This window comes from Ranitomeya variabilis, chromosome 2, assembly GCF_051348905.1.
Source record: "Ranitomeya variabilis isolate aRanVar5 chromosome 2, aRanVar5.hap1, whole genome shotgun sequence".
Classification (NCBI taxonomy): domain Eukaryota; kingdom Metazoa; phylum Chordata; class Amphibia; order Anura; family Dendrobatidae; genus Ranitomeya; species Ranitomeya variabilis.
The window spans coordinates 226,865,573-226,884,746 of record NC_135233.1 but is presented as its reverse complement, the minus strand read 5'-3'; the positions used below and the strand labels follow the sequence as shown (position 1 = coordinate 226,884,746).

At 43.4% G+C, this 19,174-nt stretch overlaps 1 protein-coding gene across 2 annotated transcripts in view; it reads left to right on the top strand.

Annotated features, from left to right (window-relative positions):
- Positions 1–19,174, top strand: part of LOC143805059 (semaphorin-3F-like) — a 196,618-nt gene that overhangs the window by 131,008 nt on the left and 46,436 nt on the right. For both annotated transcript variants that reach the window (XM_077283859.1, XM_077283860.1), the window contains 5 exons: positions 11,414–11,574; positions 17,859–17,921; positions 18,359–18,478; positions 18,836–18,929; positions 19,009–19,128. In XM_077283859.1, coding sequence (XP_077139974.1) covers positions 11,414–11,574; positions 17,859–17,921; positions 18,359–18,478; positions 18,836–18,929; positions 19,009–19,128 — 558 coding nt within the window. The remainder of the gene's footprint in view (positions 1–11,413; positions 11,575–17,858; positions 17,922–18,358; positions 18,479–18,835; positions 18,930–19,008; positions 19,129–19,174) is intronic.

The following is a 19,174-nucleotide window of genomic DNA, read 5'->3' as shown; positions in this document are numbered from 1 at the left end:
GTATATGGCTACATCCATTCTCGCATTGGTGCAGTGAAGTAGTCCTGTGCTCTCAGCAGAGAAACCGCCCAAAACATAATGTGCGAAAGTGTTAGCAGGGAGGCCACAGAGGAGAATATTGCAGTAGTCGAAGTGTGAAATGATGAGGGTGTGCACATTTTTAGTAAATTGAGGGTTGAGGAAAGGGCGGATTCTAGAAATATTTTTGAGCTGGAGGCGGCGGGAGGTGACAAGAGCTTGGACGTGCAGTTTGAAGGACATGGCAGAGTCGAGGGTTATTCTGAGACAGCTGACTTCTGGTACTGTGGAGAGCGTGGTGTCATTAATTGTGATAGATTGTATAGGGGGTTAGGTGAGATGGAGGAAAGATGATGACTCGAGTTTTGTCCACATTGAGTTTTAGGACTTGAGAGTAGAAGGAGGATATGGCTGATAGACACTTTGGCATTGTGAACAGCAGAGAGGTGACATCTGGGCCGGAGAGGTAGATCTGATTGTCCTTGGCGTACAGATGGTACTGGAAGCCATGGAACTTTGAGTTGTCCCGGGCCAAAGGTATAGATGGACACCAACAGAGAGGAGGTGGGATGAGAAGGTAGCATGGGAGTGGGAGATGCTAAATGTGCAGCTAGACAGGTATAAGGAGATCCAGGAGAGGGCAAGGTCTTTGACGCCAAGGTAAGAGAGAATCTGTAGTAGTATGGAGTGGTTGACTGTGTCAAAGGCAGAGGACAGATCTAAAAGGAGGCCTATATAAAATTGTCTGTTAGCTTTGGCAGTATGTAAGTTGTTAGTAATTTTGGTCTGGGTAGTTTTGGCGAAGTGGTGGGGATGGAAGGCAGATTGTAGGTTGTCAAGGAGTGAGTTATATGGGACCAAAGGGCATCATGGACATGCTGTCCAAGGAGTTTGAAGGCAAACGCAGGCAGCAATATCGTACGATAGCTGAATGTAGAGGTCAGATAGAGGCATGGTTTCTTCAGGATAGGTGTGATTGTGGCATGATTAAAAGCAGATGGGAAGGTACCATAAGTTAATGATAGGTTAAAGAGCGGGGATAGGGCCGGGATAAACATGATGGAGAGGAGATGGGATGAAAAGGGATGGTCAAGTGCACAAATTATTAGGTGCGATTTGGAGAGTAGATGAGGAAGCTCTCCTTCAGTGATGGTTAGGAGGAAGGTTATGGGGAGGAGCACTGGTCTGTGATACGTAGGTGGTTGTGCAGTAAAGACTTGTCTTGTTTGGTCGATCTTATTTTTGAAATATGCGGCAAAGTCATCTGGAGGGATGAGGGAGGTCGGAGGGGTCACTGGTGGGTGGAGGAAGAAGTTAAAAGTGGTGATGATTTGAATTGTTTGGAGTTGTGGGATAAAGAAGATATGAGAGATGTGAAGTAGAACTGTGTAGGGTAGGTGAGGGCCGACTTGAATGTGAAAGTTGCTTTTTTGAATGTGGTGAATTCTTCTTGGGAGTGCATTTTCTTTCAGCACTGCTCCGCCCGACTAGGACATCAGGCCATCACGCTTCCCATTGTAAGCACAGATGAAAATGGGGTTATTTATCAACACAATTTATGCAAAAAAGAAACACCTACATGATGGGAAACAGCACTGTACGACACATCCAGATGGACGGGAGCAAAAGGGTTAACTAAAATCCATGAGAGTAATATCCCTCACCCCCTCAAAAAAAAAAAAAATGGAACAGAGTAACACCCCTCAAAAAAATTCTGTAAAGCCGCAGAGTTAAAATGGCACTATAGAAGAGCTGAAAATCTGAAACATTGCTGTCTGTGTTGCATGTTTTGGATGTAATAAACCACTTTTTTCTTTTTTTACTGGATTTTTTTGGGCTACCTCACAGTTTCACTTTTTTTGCATAACAACTAAATTATCAAATGATCTTAACAATAGGATATTTGGCAAATATAATAGAGCATGACAAAAAGCCACATTGTATGCATGAAGATGGACTTGGTCCTGTGTATAGTGTGCTGATACTTGCAAGGCGAGTATTACTGAGACAATAATAATATTGAGTAAAGAATCTTATTTCTGTCCAATATACCATTAACATAAGAGACATTCATCATCTCCTACATCCCCACATCTATATGTATCGCTAACGTTCATGTACCACTCCACATTCGCCCCATGGTCCCTCAAATGTAATTCCATTCTAGAAAAACAAAATACAATAAATAAGTTCAAACATTGTAATGATGGTATATTTTACTCACTAGGTGTTATACATCCTAATTCACATCATTTATTTTCCAGTGGCACCCAATGGGCAAGTTATGCCACATGCCTAAGCTTTCTGTCAGAGGCATTTTATACTTTTTGATGGAATGCTTGAACACTGAGCATACAGAGGCGTGCCTAGAAAAAAACAAAAACAAACCTCACCACTTCCCAGTTCAATCCAATGATTCAATATGACGTCCTCATCACCTTAAAATTGAGTGCAAAGTATTCTGTCTACCAAACGGGTAGCAGCAGAAATATGGAAATGGTGGGGTCACATCTCAGTGCTCTTCAAATAAAATAACTTGTTTATTTACCCATTCTAGATGTCATAAAAAAAGAGGGCAAAGAGCAAAACGGGACCACCAACGCGTTTTATGGCCATGGTGTTTGAAAAGCAGTAGAAGTCCCCTTTTTTTCCTTGCACTGGTGTATTTTTTTTTAAGGCTTTTAAAATGAATGAATGAAGAAGTGATTTTATTTGAAGCGTGCTGGGATTATTATTATTCTTTATTATTATAGCGCCATTTATTCCATGGCGCTTTACATGTGAGGAGGGGTATACATAATAAAAACAAGTACAATAATCTTGAACAATACAAGTCACAACTCGTAGAGGAGGAGAGAGGACCCTGCCCGCGAAGGCTCACAATCTACAAGGGATAGGTGAGGATACAGTACGTGAGGATAGAGCTGATCGTGCAGTAGTTGGTGCATCCCTACAATTTCTATAGAGCTGTGCATAGTTGAGGTGTAGATGTAGCTGGCGTTTGTGGTGAGCGAGTAAGGGAATCTAATTCTCAGCTGAATTCTCCTTATAAAGATAGCCAGTGTTTATTTTTTCATGCAGTTTACATCTTCCTGGAGTTTACTGATTTCCTCAAATGTTTTTTACTCCTGTCCAAATTTGGAGCTTGTCTAATTTGTTTATTTCTAGATTCCGCAAGATGAAGTAAACCAAGAATCCTGATTAAAGCCAAGGATATTTTCATCTTACTAGTGTGTATAGCTAGAAATGTTGTATTTATATGAGACGTACATCAATTTAATAGCAAAAAAACACCACGGGTATCGGATGAGTTACTTTTCAGTTGATGTTAACCTTGTCATATATAAACAGTACAGACCAAAAGTTTGGACACACCTTCTCATTTAAAGATTTTTCTGTATTTTCATGACTATGAAAATTGTACATTCACACTGAAGGCATCAAAACTATGAATTAACACATGCATCTTCTACTTAAAAAAAAGTGTGAAACAACTGAAATTGTCTTATATTCTAGGTTCTTCAAAGTAGCCACCTTTTGCTTTGATGACTGCTTTGCACACTCTTGGTATTCTCTTGATGAGCTTCAAGAGGTAGTCACCAGGAAGGGTCTTCCAACAATATTGAAGGAGTTTCCAGAGATGCTTAGCACTTGTTGGCCTTTTTGCCGTCACTCTGCGGTCCAGCTCACCCCAAACCATCTCGATTGGGTTCAGGTCTGGTGACTGGGGAGGCCAGGTCATCTGGCGTAGCACCCCATCACTCTCCCTCTTGGTCAAATAGCCCTTACACAGCCTGGAGGTGTGTTTGGGGTCATTTGTCCTGTTGAAAAATAAATGATGGTCCAACTAAACGCAAACCGGATGGAATAGCATGCCGCTGCAATATGCTGTGGTAGCCATGCTGGTTCAGTATGCCTTCAATTTTGAATAAACCCCCAACAGTGTCACCAGCAAAACACCCCCACACCATCACACCTCCTCCTCCATGCTTCACGGTGGGAACCAGGCATGCAGAGTCCATCTGTTCACCTTTTCTGCATCACACAAAGACACGGTGGTTGGCACCAAAGATCTCAAATTTGGACTCATCAGACCAAAGCACAGATTTCCACTGGTCTAATGTCCATTCCTTGTGTTCTTTAGCCCAAACAAGTCTCTTCTGCTTGTTGCCTGTCCTTAGCAGTGGTTTCCTAGCAGCTATTTTACCATGAGGCCTGCTGCACAAAGTCTCATCTTAACAGTTGTTGTAGAGATGTGTCTGCTGTTAGAACTCTGTGTGGCATTGACCTGGTCTCTAATCTGAGCTTCTGTTAACCTGCGATTTCTGAGGCTGGTTACTCGGATAAACTTATCCTCAGAAGCAGAGGTGACTCTTGTTCTTCCTTTCCTGGGGCGGTCTTCATGTCAACCAGTTTCTTTGTAGCGCTTGATGATTTTTGTAAATGCACTTGGGGACACTTTCAAAGTACTTCCAATTTTTCGGACTGACTGACCTTCATTTGTTAAAGTAATGATGGCCACTCGTTTTTCTTTACTTAGCAGCTTTTTTCTTGCCACAATACAAATTCTAACAGTCTATTCAGTAGGACTATCAGCTGTGTATCCACCAGACTTCTGCACAACACAACTGATGGTCCCAACCCCATTTATAAGGCAAGAAATCCCACTTATTAAACCTGATAAGAGCACACCTGTGAAGTGAAAACCATTCCCGGTGACTACCTCTTGAAGCTCATCAAGAGAATGCCAAGAGGGTGCAAAGCAGTCATCAAAGCAAAAGGTGGCTACTTTGAAGAACCTAGAATATAAGACATATTTTCAGTTGTTTCACACTTTTTTGTTAAAGGGAACCTGTCACCCCCCCAGGCGTTTGTAACTAAAGCAGCCACCTTGTGCTGCACTAATGCTGCATTCTCACAAGGTGGCTCTTTTAGTTCTTGTTCCTGGCACTGCTGCAAAAATCGTTTTTGAAATTTGTCTCTTATACCTCGAAATCGCCACGGTGGCAGGTCTTTCCCCCCTAATCCAGATGCTTCACAGCCGTCACTCATGACCTCTGGGCGCCGCCTCCTCTTCCTTCAATAGCGTCCTCGGCTCCTGCGCTGCCCTTCGAACTTACAGCGCAGGCCGGGGGAAAGACCTGCCCCTGTGGCGATTTCGAGGTATGAGGGACAAATTTCAAAAACGAATTTTGCAGCAGTGCCAGAACAAGAACTAAAAGAGCCACCTTGCGAGAATGCAGCATTAGTGCAGCACAAGGTGGCTCTTTTAGTTACAAATGCCTGGGGGGGTGACAGGTTCCCTTTAAGTATATAATTTCACATGTGTTAATTAATAATTTTGATGCCTTCAGTGTGAATATACAATTTTCATAGTCATGAAAGTACAGAAAAATCTTTAAATGAGAAGGTGTGTCCAAACTTTTGGTCTGTACTGTATATCGAACAGATCAAGTTTATCTCCTAGTATAAGAGAAGAGCAGATTGCAACCCTCTCACTATTGAAATAAGCATCTCTGTACGAGCCGAGGCTCCACGTTTTTGGCAAAGTTGGCAGAATGTCCATGGCCATATGCTCACCATTTTTACTAGACACATACTGGATGGGATGCACTTAAAGAGGTTGTTCACTTTGTAAATCTATGGTGCATTGAAATACACAATGTGGGGATGCAGGTGAGAAGCTTCACCAAACTGCTCCATATCAACCTGACTTTATTCTGCTATAGACATCACATCTGTACAGATGCTGGAAAATATTTGACTACTTAATGTATTCTTCGAGACACTTTCATAAATATGGGTGATTTCATGTATGATGATTGACGTAATATTTAAGGACATACGGGACAGTTGCAATAGTTGTAATTTTTAGAGGGAAGACTTAAAGGTAACTTGCAAAATGCATATTTCTCCAATTTATATTCTAAATTTTGTCCAGCCTGTAGTAGAAAGGTGTAATTTTATCGGGATCAGTCAGACATTCTGTCATCTCTGTCTGACCAGAAAAAAATGTCTGTTTTAGTTTTATAGTTTTGTGATAAGCCCTCAGATGACCCCTCCAATGTAGTTACCGGTATTACTAGAAAGCCATCTAATGTGTGATTTTTTTTCCCCAACAGGATATATAGTAACTGTCGGCCAAACATATTATTTTTCACTGGTCCAGGCTACTATTTATTGTGTATGGGCCTGTCCTCTCCGCTGACAACAGGTGTTGTAGTAAAAGAGGGTCCAGCATGTCGAATTTCACCATGGCCAATCCTTTGTTCTTGTGGGAGACACCCCAGAGGTGTAAACCAGCGACCAGCGCTGATTTCACACATCCGTGTATCTGAGTGCAGACTGCGATGTACTGTACTGATGGGTCTCATGAAATCAGCCTTTCTCTCCTTGCTTCATTGAGAACACACGTTTGCGCTGTCGAGTTGAGTGCATGTATGGGTGGAGATATATGAGATTCGGACCCCCTTTAAATAAGAAAATAAAAGATCATTCTACAAACTTAACTGGATTGGAAAAAATGCTGGTGGCATGAGCTGAGAACCTGGGCCCCTTCTTACGGCCCATAGTTTTATCTATTGATCCATGTTTCTGACAGTTGCTGATAACGTAAAGATTTGTTTTGTGCTTTCAGCTGCATAATAAATTGTTCTCATCTGTCAGCCAGATGGATGGAAAAAGAATAAAATAAACGCAATCAATTACGGGATCGGACTAGTTACTGAACTGATTCTTGGGTTGTGTGCATAGCCCAATATTAGGAATTCCCTATGCTTGTAATACTCATAAAAATTCCCCTTGTGAGTAATACCTTCCCAGAAACATCACTTCGCTACTTTTCTCAAGTGCCTCCTGCTCTCTCGCACTTCCCCGTTAAAAGAAAATTCCAACGATGATGGGAAGATCATTGTAAACAGTACTCGATGGGAAACGACGTGAGGTATGCAATACTTGTATCATTATTGTAGAGGTGTGTAGGAGAGTAGTCAGAGATGAGCGAATGGATTCACAAGAACCCAGGTCCAGCGGTCAGACAAGTATTTTGTGGCTTCCAAATGGTAGCCCTGCAAATTGACTCCTACCTGCCGGCATTACTGGCTCCTCATGTGATTAGTTGGCCTGTCTCTACATCATGTGTGTTTCACACCGCAGGCCGGCTAATCAAAAGAGGAGCCGGGATTGCCAGCAGGTAGGAATACTGACCTGGCCGCAGGACTCATCACAAAAAGTCAGTGGGAAGCACACACACAAAAAAATCACTCCTGATTAATTCCAGTATAACGAGGCAAGACTGATAGACTCTTGCGACTGAAGGATCATAGGCCATTTATTAAACAATAAAGTTGTTTCTAATGTTTATATCCTGGGCTCTCAATTAAGTTGTCAAGAAGTACGAATATTGTGCGTTTTATCCAAAAGCCGTCAGTATTGTAAAATGTGATTTTTGCAGACAAATATCCGTCATCATGTTGAAACAATGGGGCACATTTACTAATCCCGTTCACTAGACAGCGCATGCTTTAATTCGCTAATCTGAAAACCCTCCACATTCATCTGATATATCTGGTGCATCATTAGGACTTATTCACACGTCAGTATGTTGTGTCAGTGTTTGTATGCCAAAACCAAAAGTGGAAATTAAAGGGGAAAAAACTATAATTGAAAGATTGACACATGCTCTGTGTTTTGGAGACACTCCTGGTTTTGGCATACAAATATTGATCCAAAATGCTGATATGTGAATAAAGCCTCAGATACATTTGTCTAACTTTCTAACACTTATTAGTTGGCTTACATGGCACCTGAAATTTGGGGCATGTTGTCTCATTTTTAGGCCACTGCCCCTTTATCTCTTGCTAAGCAATGTCTACTTGTTGGATGAGTGTCACAGTAGCTATAACTGAGTCTAGAACTTGGTGCAACATTACGTTCCAAAATGCTTCAAATTTTGGATCAATCTTTGTCCAGATCTAGGTGCAAACACATCTGTCTACTATTTAGACAGCGCAGACTTGAGACTAAAAAGTCTAAAAATGGCCAAATTCTATCAGCGGCTCATGCATGAACTCTGTTAGTTTGCTTACATTGCCCCACTTCTTTGACTGAGTTTGGATGCAATTTGGGGCACGCTGGTACTTTTTAAGTCGTCGCCTTTTTCCTCTCTTTTACACATCCTTGACTCGCACGCTTAATGTAACATTCGGATCCAACTGCTCCAAATTTTGGACCATTTTTCAAAAAGGTCTAGGTGCAAATACCTTTTTTTTTCCCATACCATATATGTGCATGTATGCAAATTTATTTGCCAATGTTGCTAACTGTAGGCCATGATTCACTTCCCCCCCCCCCCAGCACTGGAAATATCAACTGCAATCGTTACATTGTTTCCCCCCCGCTAATTCCTATTTCCAAATCTCACATCATCATGTATCAGTAACGATCATTGTGCACTTATTTTTTTTTATTATTATTTTTGATCCATGGGACATTTTTAATTGATGTGTTTCGCCAAACTGACCGAACATTAACTTGGGCACCAACAAGATCTTTAAATAGATTTTGATCTCGTTTTGGATAGGATTTCATCAAGTATTCGCATTAATCCAGGCTGGACAAAAGCCACTACAACAATTGTACATCATTCATCCGGGATATGCAGGGGGAAATTCATAGCATTAGGATCGCACTGTTCAACCACGATATCAACATGTATACAATTACATTATGATCAAGCCATTCAGCAGCAGAAGTACGACCACTGGTACAGATAGGATGTGCCATGCTCATAAATCTCCACGCCGCGCCGCTGGTGTCAGTGCATATGTGTGTGAGGCACTGCACAACATTACATCAGATAATTGTGAGATGGGAGGAATTAAGCTCAAAACTCCCATAGTTCCGCAATAGGGCCCCGGGATCAGGATATCAGATTGAAGGACTAAATAGAATTAATCTGGGTTTGAATCACACTTCAGGGAATCAATTTGTAAGACCTTAGGGGATATTGATGGAATTTGTTTAGTAGACGCAAGCTACCATACTCGTATATCTCAGTGACCCAGGGCCGAGGTGTACGTACGTTACTTACCGTGAGGCGCACATATTTCTGCTAATGGATTGCGCCACATTATCGGAGTGAATATAGCTGTTGGCTTCTGTTACAGCGGATTTAGCATAGCTCACTATTTATTCTCTGTTATACTCCAGCTGCCGGCTCCTAATGTTATTATGATAAAATACCACAGTGAGTAGACCCGTATCAACATGAATAATTCATTTTAAATGTGTAGGTAAAAATTAATATTGCATAGAGGGATAGATTATGATCTTCATGATGTATAGGTCTGTCTGACAATGCATTCACCTTGTCAACATTATAAGTAACCTTGATTTTTAAAGGGGAAGGTGCACTCTATTTTTAGGGAGTATTTAGTCATTTGTGTCACGATTGGTTGTAAAAGTAGATAAGATCAGGTCTGTGTATGGGATACAAAATATGTAATTAATTCTGAATGTACAGACAATTACACAGCGATGCTGCTTACATTCAGCTGGTATCTCATCTTTTGTATGTCGACTGTATGGGGGGCTACTTAGTACCACATTTTTTTGTATAGTGTATGAGCGGCTGTATGGTACCATATTTCTTTTATGTCGCCTGTATGGGGGCCTCTATGGGACCACCTCTCTTGTTTGTATGGTGTACAAGTGGCTGTATGGTACCATATCTCTTGTATGTATGGTGTATGAGCAGCTGTGTAATGCCACTGTATGGTAAAACATCTCTTGTGTATATGATGTTTGACCTGCTTTATGGAACCACATCTCTTGTATTTATGATGTATGGGCAGCTGTATGGTACTATGTTTATCATGTGTGTGTAACCATACATACATATACACACACCCACATACACAGTGGGGGAAAATAAGTATTGCCTATTTTGCACGTTTTCCCACCTACAAAAAATGGAGAGGTCTGTAATTTTTATCATGGGTACACTTCAACTGTGAGAGACAGAATCTAAAAATAAAATCCAGAATATCACATTGTATGATTTTTACATTATGAATTTGCATTTTTTTTTGCATTAAATAAGTGTTTGATACAATAGAAAAGCAAAACTTAATCTTCGGTACAGAAACCTTTGTTTGAAATTACAGAGATCAGACGTTTTCTGTAGTTCTTGACCAGGTTTGCACACACTGCAGCAGGGATTTTGGCCCACTCCTCCATACAGATCTTCTCCAGATCTTTCAGGTTTTTGGGCTGTTGGGCAACATTGAGTTTGTTTCCTCCAAATATTTTCTATTGGGTTCAGATCTGGAGAATGGCTAGGCTACTCCAGGACCTTGAAATGCTTGTTACGGAGCCACTCCTTAGTTGCCCTGGATGTGTGTTTTGGGTCATTGTCATGCTTGGAAGACTCAGCCACGACCCATCTTCAATGCTTTTACAGAGGGAAGGAGGTTGTTGGCCAAAATGATGCAATACATGACTCCATCCTCCCTTCAATAGGGTGCAGTCGTCCTGTCCCCTTTGCAGAAAAGCAATCCCCAAGTATGAGCTTTCCCCCACCATGTTTCACAGATGGGATGGTGTTCTTGGGGTTGTACTCATCCTTCTTCTTCCTGTAAACACGGCGAGTGGAGTTGATACCAAAAAGTTCTATTTTGTTCTCATCTGACCACATGACCGTCTCGCATGTCTCCTCTGGATCATCCAGATGGTCATCGGTGAACTTCAAATGGGCCTGGACATTTTCTGGTGTGAGCAGGGGGACCTCGCGTGCCCTGCAGGCTTTTAATCCATGATGGCGTAGTGTGTTACTAACGGTAATGTGTGAGACTGTGGTCCCATCTCTCTTCAGGTCATTGGCCAGGTCCTCCTGTGTAGTTCTGTAGCCTTGTGCAGGTCTTCAATTTTGTCCTTGGTGTCCTTAGACAGCTCTTTGGTCTTGGCCATGGTAGAGAGGCTGGAGTGTGATTGGCTGGGTGTGGACAGGTGTCAATTAATACAGGTAAGGAGTGCAGAGTAGGAGGCTTCTTAAAGGAAAACTAACAGGTCTGTGAGAGGCAGAATTCTTGCTGGTTGGTCAGTGATCAAATACTTATTTCATGCAATAAAAAGCAAATAAATTATGTAAAATTCATACAATGTGATTTTTTTTTTTTAATAAAAAATATTCTGTCTCTTACGTGTGAAGTGTACGTATGATAAAAAGTACAGACCTCTCCATTCTTTGTAGGTGGGAAAACTTGCATAATCAGCAGTGTATCAAATACTTATTTTCCCCACTGTATAAATCTGTGTCTGATTATATAAGTTTCTGCGATGTCTGTCCACTAATTTGCAATGTTAATTTGGTGTCGCTTTCTGTGTCTTTCTGCAGAGCTCATGGAGTCCCGCACCGCGCGCTTCTTCAGCTTCGGCTTTAATACCAGTGACTATCGGATCCTTCTCCTAGACCAGGATCAGGATAGGATGTACGTGGGAAGCCGCGACTACCTGGTGTCAATGGACCTTGGCAACATTAATCGTGAGCCCTTAATTGTAAGCCCATGTGTTGCAAAATATTGTATGCAAGGGACTAAAGTAAAATGTTCAGAAAATATTACATTATTACAGGTTTACTCAGTAGTAAATTATTGGCAGACGTATTAATTGTGCTCACTAGAGTGTAATCAGGGTGGAATATTAAAATATATATCAGCCTGACATCTTATCAGCCATCTGGGTCAGACGTATCGCAGACTGCAAAATCATGATAGATGATGGTAAGCGCTGCCAAAGAAATGGGTGGGAAGATGGATGCAGGTTGGGGTGTTCACAACAGATGGCTTACAGTAATTATAATACACAGTGATTACTGTAATAAGTGTAGACCAGACATTGATATTACATAAGACAATTTGCCTTATGAGGGTAATGTATGAAGTCCAATTCTGCACAAATGTAATGCTCATTTCCAGATAATCCTGCAATGCAAACAGGCTGCCGATCACCCGACAAACAAGCAAATCTCCTGTACGTCTGGTGAAACGATCTTCTGCCTTGCTTAAAGATCATCGTTTGGGGCCTGGAAGAAGCTATTTCTGTCGGTCGCAGGCAGAGCCAATCAAATGATACTTATGCCTCAGCTCCTCTACATATTGCATAATGCTCCAGTGTGGCTGCCTCAGAGTAAATTTTATAGGATCAATACTCTATTTAGGGATTTAATTTGGAAGGGTGGACGGGCACGCATCAAATTGGAACATCTGCAAAGGGCCAAGGATGAGGGTGGTCTGGCGGTCCCCAATCCATGGATTTACTATATAGCATCTCAATGCCAGCACATACTAGGTTGGGGAGAGCCAGAACAAAGCTCTTCAGCGGGGATAATCATTGAACGCGCGGTAGGGAAGGGCCCATTGTTGGCCAGTCTTGAAGCAGGTAGATTCAGAATTAACCCCCAAAAATTCCCAACAATAGCTATGGTGGGGAAAGTATGGCAGAAAATTAAGCAATGGAGGGGAGTAACGGAATTTACGAGATATACGCCAATTTGGTTTGATCCCAGATTGGCAGAGCTTACGAGATTGCGGGGGTTCGGTCAGTCGAGGCGCATTGGCATTTGGTTCGTGTCTCAGTTGCTTGATGGAGATGTTATTAAAACATTCGAGACACTTAGGACTGAGTTTCCTTTAACCCAGAAGTCATTCTTTCAGTACCTGCAGTTGAGACACGCCCTAAACTGTCAAAATGAGGTGTCGCGCGTGAATCTGCAGTCAGATAGCTTGTTGAATTTTATTGGGCCTCGGAGGAGTACGAGGGGGTTCATTACCTTGATGTACAGGGGTCTGATGGATACCTTTTTATTGAAGCATCGATTAAGGATTAAGGAGAAATGGGTGGCGGATGTGGGCCCCTTGTCGGAGTCCCAGTGGGAGTCCATACTTCAATATATCCCCAGGGCTTCCCTGAGTGAGGCTAAGAGGGTGTCACAGCTATACCTGGTGTATAGGGTGTACAGGACCCCGGCATGGATGAGGAAGGCAGGACTGAGAGGTGACTCAGAATGTCCCAGGTGTGGTGAGGAAGGCGCTGATCTGCTACATATGATGTGGTCGTGTGCTCGCCTTCAACCCTTTTGGGTGAAGGTGCTTAACTTGATCCAGGAGGTGACAGGAGTAGATGTGGTGCGTAACCCGCTGACTTGCCTTTTGGGCTGTATGGATGATACTGCTACGGATGAATGTGGAAGGCTGACTATCGCAAGATTGTTGTATGCTGCGAGAAAGCTTATCGCAATGCACTGGTTGGATGAAAAACCGCCAGGGAAAAAGGAATTTATCAACAAGATAAATTTTATTGTCCTTATGGAAAGAAATATATATAGTAAAGGCTGAGTCACACATAACGATATCGTTAATGATATCGTTGCAACGTCACGCTTTTGGTGACGTAGCAACGATCCCGCTAACAATCTCGTTATGTGTGACAGCGACCAACGATCAGGCCCCTGCTGGGAGATCGTTGGTCGATGGGAATGATCAGGACCTTTTTTTGGTCGCTGATCACCCGCTGTCATCGCTGGATCGGAGTGTGTAACGCCGATCCAGCGATGTGTTTGTAGCGCCCCCACAGCCGCAGGGCCGAGGGGTACCCAGTACCGGGCCTCTGAGTCTCTGCTCTGGGGTTGTCACGGTGGCTAGGCCCGGTCCGTGACCCTGCTGAGGGGCGTACAATAAAAGATGTGGAGGTATGGGATGATAACGTTATGGTGCGGTGTAGTGCCGGTCGCAGTAAATAACGAGGACACCAGGTTGCAGTCTCTTTACCTCTTTACTGAAGGCTTCTGGGTCCTCAGTCCGGAATACGGTTAACAGGGCTGCGCAAGTCCGGCCGGTCCAATGGCACCTCCAGAGTTCACTTCGCAGGTGGAAATCTGTGCCTACCTGCTAGCGCTTGTGTGTTGAGGTCCTTCCCTGCTGTGCTTACGGGATAGTACCCCACAACTGTTGTGTCTGTTTCTCGTGTTCCCTCACAACTCGATTCTGATGTTCTTCTACGTCCCCCTGATCTTACGGTTAGGACGCACCCGTATGACGGGGAGGCTCGGAGGTTCTTCCTGGGCTCTATCGTCACCCCTCTCCTGTTGTTACCCCCCTGTGTCTTCCTGGGTCTGTGTGAGACAGCCCGCCTGTGACTGACTGTCCTGCCGTAGGTTTGAAGTTTGGCTTGGAGCTCTATACTTCCTCGGCGTTCCGGCCACCGGTTATGCGCCTCAATAGGATGTTGCCTCGATCTTACAGCACGACTCCTACTGGTATTCTCCTAGTTGCGTTGATCTCGTTTCTCACTCAGCACAATAAATCTCGCTTCTTGTCCTTTCTTGGGGTACTGCCGCTATATCGTGCAGGCGCGGTCCCGTAACGTTCTCTCTGGTTGCTAGGCCTCTGTCAGGATCCCACCCCTGACAGGGACCCTTCCGAATCTTCCCCTACAACACCCTCTGCCACAAGGTGTTGCCTGGTTCCAACCCAGTCAGCTTTCTGTCTAACTTCCTGCCTAACCCCCAGTTTTACCAGACTGTGAGGAGTGGCCTAATAAATAGAACCCTTAGCTCCCCCTGGAGGCCAGACTGTGAAATGTATTGGTGTCTGTGATACCTGGTCAGATGAACTCCTTCAGTGCCATCAGACGTACCATAGCCCCCCTTAGCGGCGGAGCCACAGTACTGCAACGACCAGGACTCTGGGACGCTGCATGTTCACTTGTAACCAGGGTAAATATTGGGTTACTAAGCGCAGGGCCGCGCTTAGTAACCCGATATTTACCCTGGTTACCATTGTAAAAGTTAAAAAAAAAAACAGTACATACTCACATTCTGATGTCTGTCACGTCCCCCGGCGTCCACAGGGTTAAAACTGCTTTCGGCAAGAGCTCTGCTAATATGCACGCGCTGTTGCCGAGAGCTTCCCTGCACTGACTGTCAGCGCCGGCCGTAAAGCAGAGCACAGCGGTGACGTCACCGCTGTTACTGCCGGTGCTGACACATTCAGTGCAGGGAAGCTCTCGGCAGCAGCGCGTGCATTAGCAGCGCTCTTGCCGAAAGCAGTTTTAACCCTGTGGACGCCGGCGGGGGACGTGACAGACATCAGAATGTGAGTATGTAGTGTTTTGGGTTTTTTTTACTTTTACAATGGTAACCAGGGTAAATATCGGGTTACTAAGCGCGGCCCTGCACTTAGTAACCCGATGTTTACCCTGGTTACCCGGGTGCTGCAGGGGGACTTCGGCATCGTTGAAGACATTTTCAACTATGCCGAAATCGTTCCCCTGATCGTTGGTCGCTGGAGAGAGCGGTCTGTGTGACAGCTCCCCAGCGACCACACAACGACTTACCAACGATCACGGCCAGGTCGTATCGCTGGTCGTGATCATTGGTAAGTCGTTTAGTGTAACTCCAGCTTTAGAGAGGTCAGAATACAAAATTTGAAAATGTGTGGGGCGGATGGATGGATTACCCAGGTGTGGCGTCTGCTGAGTTACTGCAAAGTAGAATGGGTGTCGTGTAGTTGATTCTGGGGGGACTCCTAGGGTATGTGTCCACGTTCAGGATTGCATCAGGATTTGGTCAGGATTTTTCATCAGTATTTGTAAGCCAAAACCAGGAGTGGAACAATTAGAGGAAAAGTATAATAGAAACTTATGCTCCACTTTTGCATTTATCACCCACTCCTGGTTTTGGCTTACAAATACTGCTGAAAAATCCTGACCAAATCCTGATGCAATCCTGAACGTGGACACATACCCCTACATGTACAGGCGTGTTTTTGTAAAGCTTGTTATCTTTTCTCAAGAGGTGATGCTGTCAGATGGTTGCATTGGAGGGGGGGTTGGTTAGGTGGTAAGGGTGTTGTTTAGTAAAATGAAAATATATTATCAGGTCATGTATCTAAAGTACGGTATTTGTCTGGAAATTGTATCGGACTGTGTTAATGGCGTGTCATATGCTTTAATAAAAAATACATGATTTAAAAAAAAAAAAAATCATCGTTTTCGTATTTCATATTTCAATGACCGCCATTGAGCACTAAATAATGAGGTCTGCCTGTGTAAGCAAGGCCATGAAACAACCAACGACCGGTAAACAAGTAGCTTGTCAGCAATCATTAATGCCGGCTGGGGTAAACCCATTATTGCTGGTTAGGGTATGTGTCCACGGTCAGTAAACGCTGCGTGTTTGACGCTGCGCCGAGCTGCAGCGTCAAACACGCAGCGTCCAGATGTTCCAGCATAGTGGAGGGGATTTTATGAAATCCCGTGTCCACTATGCGTGGAAACACGCATCCGACTTCCCTGCGACTCCGGACATGCTGCGTGTCTTTTCAGATCGCAGCATGTCCGAATACCTTGTGTGGACGCTGCGTCGCCGCAAGTAATATCACAGGGCGCTATGGCGAGGGGTGCGATGATCCCGGATGTGTACAGTTAACACATCCGGCACCATCGCGTCCCAAAAGGGGGCGGGGCTTAGCACCGAGCGGCGATACCGCCGGCCATCCTGAACGTGGACACACACCCTTAGGGTCTTTAGTAGTTTTATTTGCAGCTCCTAAAGATCGCCAGTACACAACATGGCATTGGTGTCGATGGCTCAGGTATCTGCACAAGGGGCGGCACAATTGGGGGCCGACTCATCAATTTTCTGTAGAATTCAGTCTAAACTGTGTTTAAAATTTTTCTCAAATTGTTTGTGTAATTCATTGCACAAACATTTCGAGTGATTTGAAAACACTTTTTTTTTTTCATGGCTGTGAAAACTTTTGCTACTTTTGGTGTTTTTAAGCACTATGGCCTAAGAGTTTTAAGTTGTCCTATGTGCACACGATGCGGATTTAGTGCGGATCCGCAGCGGATTTTTCCACGCAGAAACGCTGCAGATCCGCACTGTAATTTACAGTACAATGTAAATCAATGTGAAAAAAAAAAAGTTGTGCAGATGGTGCGGAAAAATCCCTGCGGAAACGCTGCAGATTTAAAAGAAGTGCATGTCACTTCTTTTGTGCGGATCTGCAGCGTTTCTGCACCCTTCCATTAAAGAAATCCACAGTGGTAAAAACAAAATCAAAAACGAAATCCGCACAAAATCCACATGAATTCCGCATAAAAACCGCACAAAATCCGCAGAAAATCCGCTGCAAATCTGCACCTACGGATTTGCCAGGAGATGCGGATTTTGTGCAGAAAATTCTGCACCCCATTCCACAACGTGTGCACATAGCCTAAATGTAAATCTGATGAAGGCATCTGAGGCGTTCCCCACCAGTCGCACAGGTCTCGTGGGGAGCAATTACACGTATGAAATATGGATGAAGTTTGCTGCTGACAAACAGCATGCCGTCCTTCTTTACTTGTAAAATAAGGGAGTTGTTGTCATGTCCATGATCTGTAGTATCACGGTATAAAGTATGTGAACCACCCACAAGATTAGTATGCAGCCGGTCACATAAGTAAGATGAGAGATGCTAATCTTGGGACATTATGAGTGTGGATGGAAGAGGACGGCACATAGTCATTAGTGCCCATATGCATTTGCATCACATTGAGTTGTGGCCATTTTCCTTGCCACAGAGTATAAAATCATTGCCTACAGGTAACATAATAGAATATATTGTGAAACATCTGCCTCACTGGAACTGGAAGAAAGCAAAACTGAGAGCAAAAACTGGATGATGACTCCTGCCGCATGGACTTATTAATGGGGTCCCAGCAATTCTTACAGGGTGCATACACCCCATTATGTGTCAGTAAGATCATTAGTGACCTTTCTCTTTTCTCACTGTCAGATTCATTGGCCCGCTGCCCCAAGTCGTCAAAAGGAGTGTCTGATGGCCGGGAGGGGACGTGCAGTGAGTATAATATAGTCTGTCCTGTTATATAATGCTTCATGCCCATGTCAGTCCACAAACATGTACAGCACCGCGCATTACTTATTATAAGGTGTGATAGGATAATGATACTGAGAAAGGAAGTTTCTAGGTATATGAAAGTCTAAATAGGCTCTCTGTGATATATAAGCATGGTAAAGTGCTTCTTAAAGAGATAATAAAATATCAAGATCATGAAATATTGACAATGCTTTTTTTAAAAAGTTGCAAATGGAAAAAGTTTGCCAAATCAATCCGTCCATTATAAGATGGAAAGAGCAAATATCCCATCAACTGTCTTACACTTCATTGCTGGATTGACTGCTTTTAATATGTTTATATTATCATTCACCTTTTCATTCCTAAATGTACATTTCCAGCCACCTTATTTTACCCCTCCTGTCCTGCTTGTTCCATAGGACGAGTGCGCCAATTACCTGCGCGTCATTCAGCCACTGAATCGAACGCATCTCTACGCTTGTGGGACGGGTGCTTATCAGCCTCAGTGCACCCTTATCTACCGAGGCTGGAGGTCAGAGGTGAGAAATCAGACATATACCATAATGCCTATAGTCTGGGATAAAATGTCAGCACGTCCTGTGGCTTCCTGCGCATATCTGGGGCCTTTCATTTCACTGTTACATGATCACTGTTATCTCTCAGTCAGGCTTTGCTTCCTGTATAAGAATTGCAGCACCATCTTGTGATGGACAGTGGTTACTACAGGAAACAAATCCCAACTACATTCCTATTATTACAATTGTATTTTTGATTCCATCCTAAAATATATTACATGTAAAGCTGACAATTACTGATCTATTTATTGATTTTACTTTCACAGTCTTGACCATGTTAGCTTAACGTTTGCACAAAAGTCATGATTTTCTCTATCCCAGGACTACGTATTCCGAATTATATCTGGTTCTCATGAATCCGGAAAGGGGAGGTGCCCTTATGATCCCAAGCAAGAAAACATGGCCACCATTATAGGTAAGATCCCTGAAAGAAGAAATAAAATCTTTTGTACGTGAAAAAAAAAGTCCCCAAAAGACTATTTTATACATTTCAGATGGGGTGCTGTATGCTGGGGTACAAGTGGATTACATGGGAACAGACTCTGCAATTTTCCGCACAATGGGTCACAAACTTCCAATCCGAACTGAGCAGTATGATTCTCGCTGGCTGAATGGTAATATAGTCGTTTCATGGTGTGTAACTTACAAAGAAAATGCAAC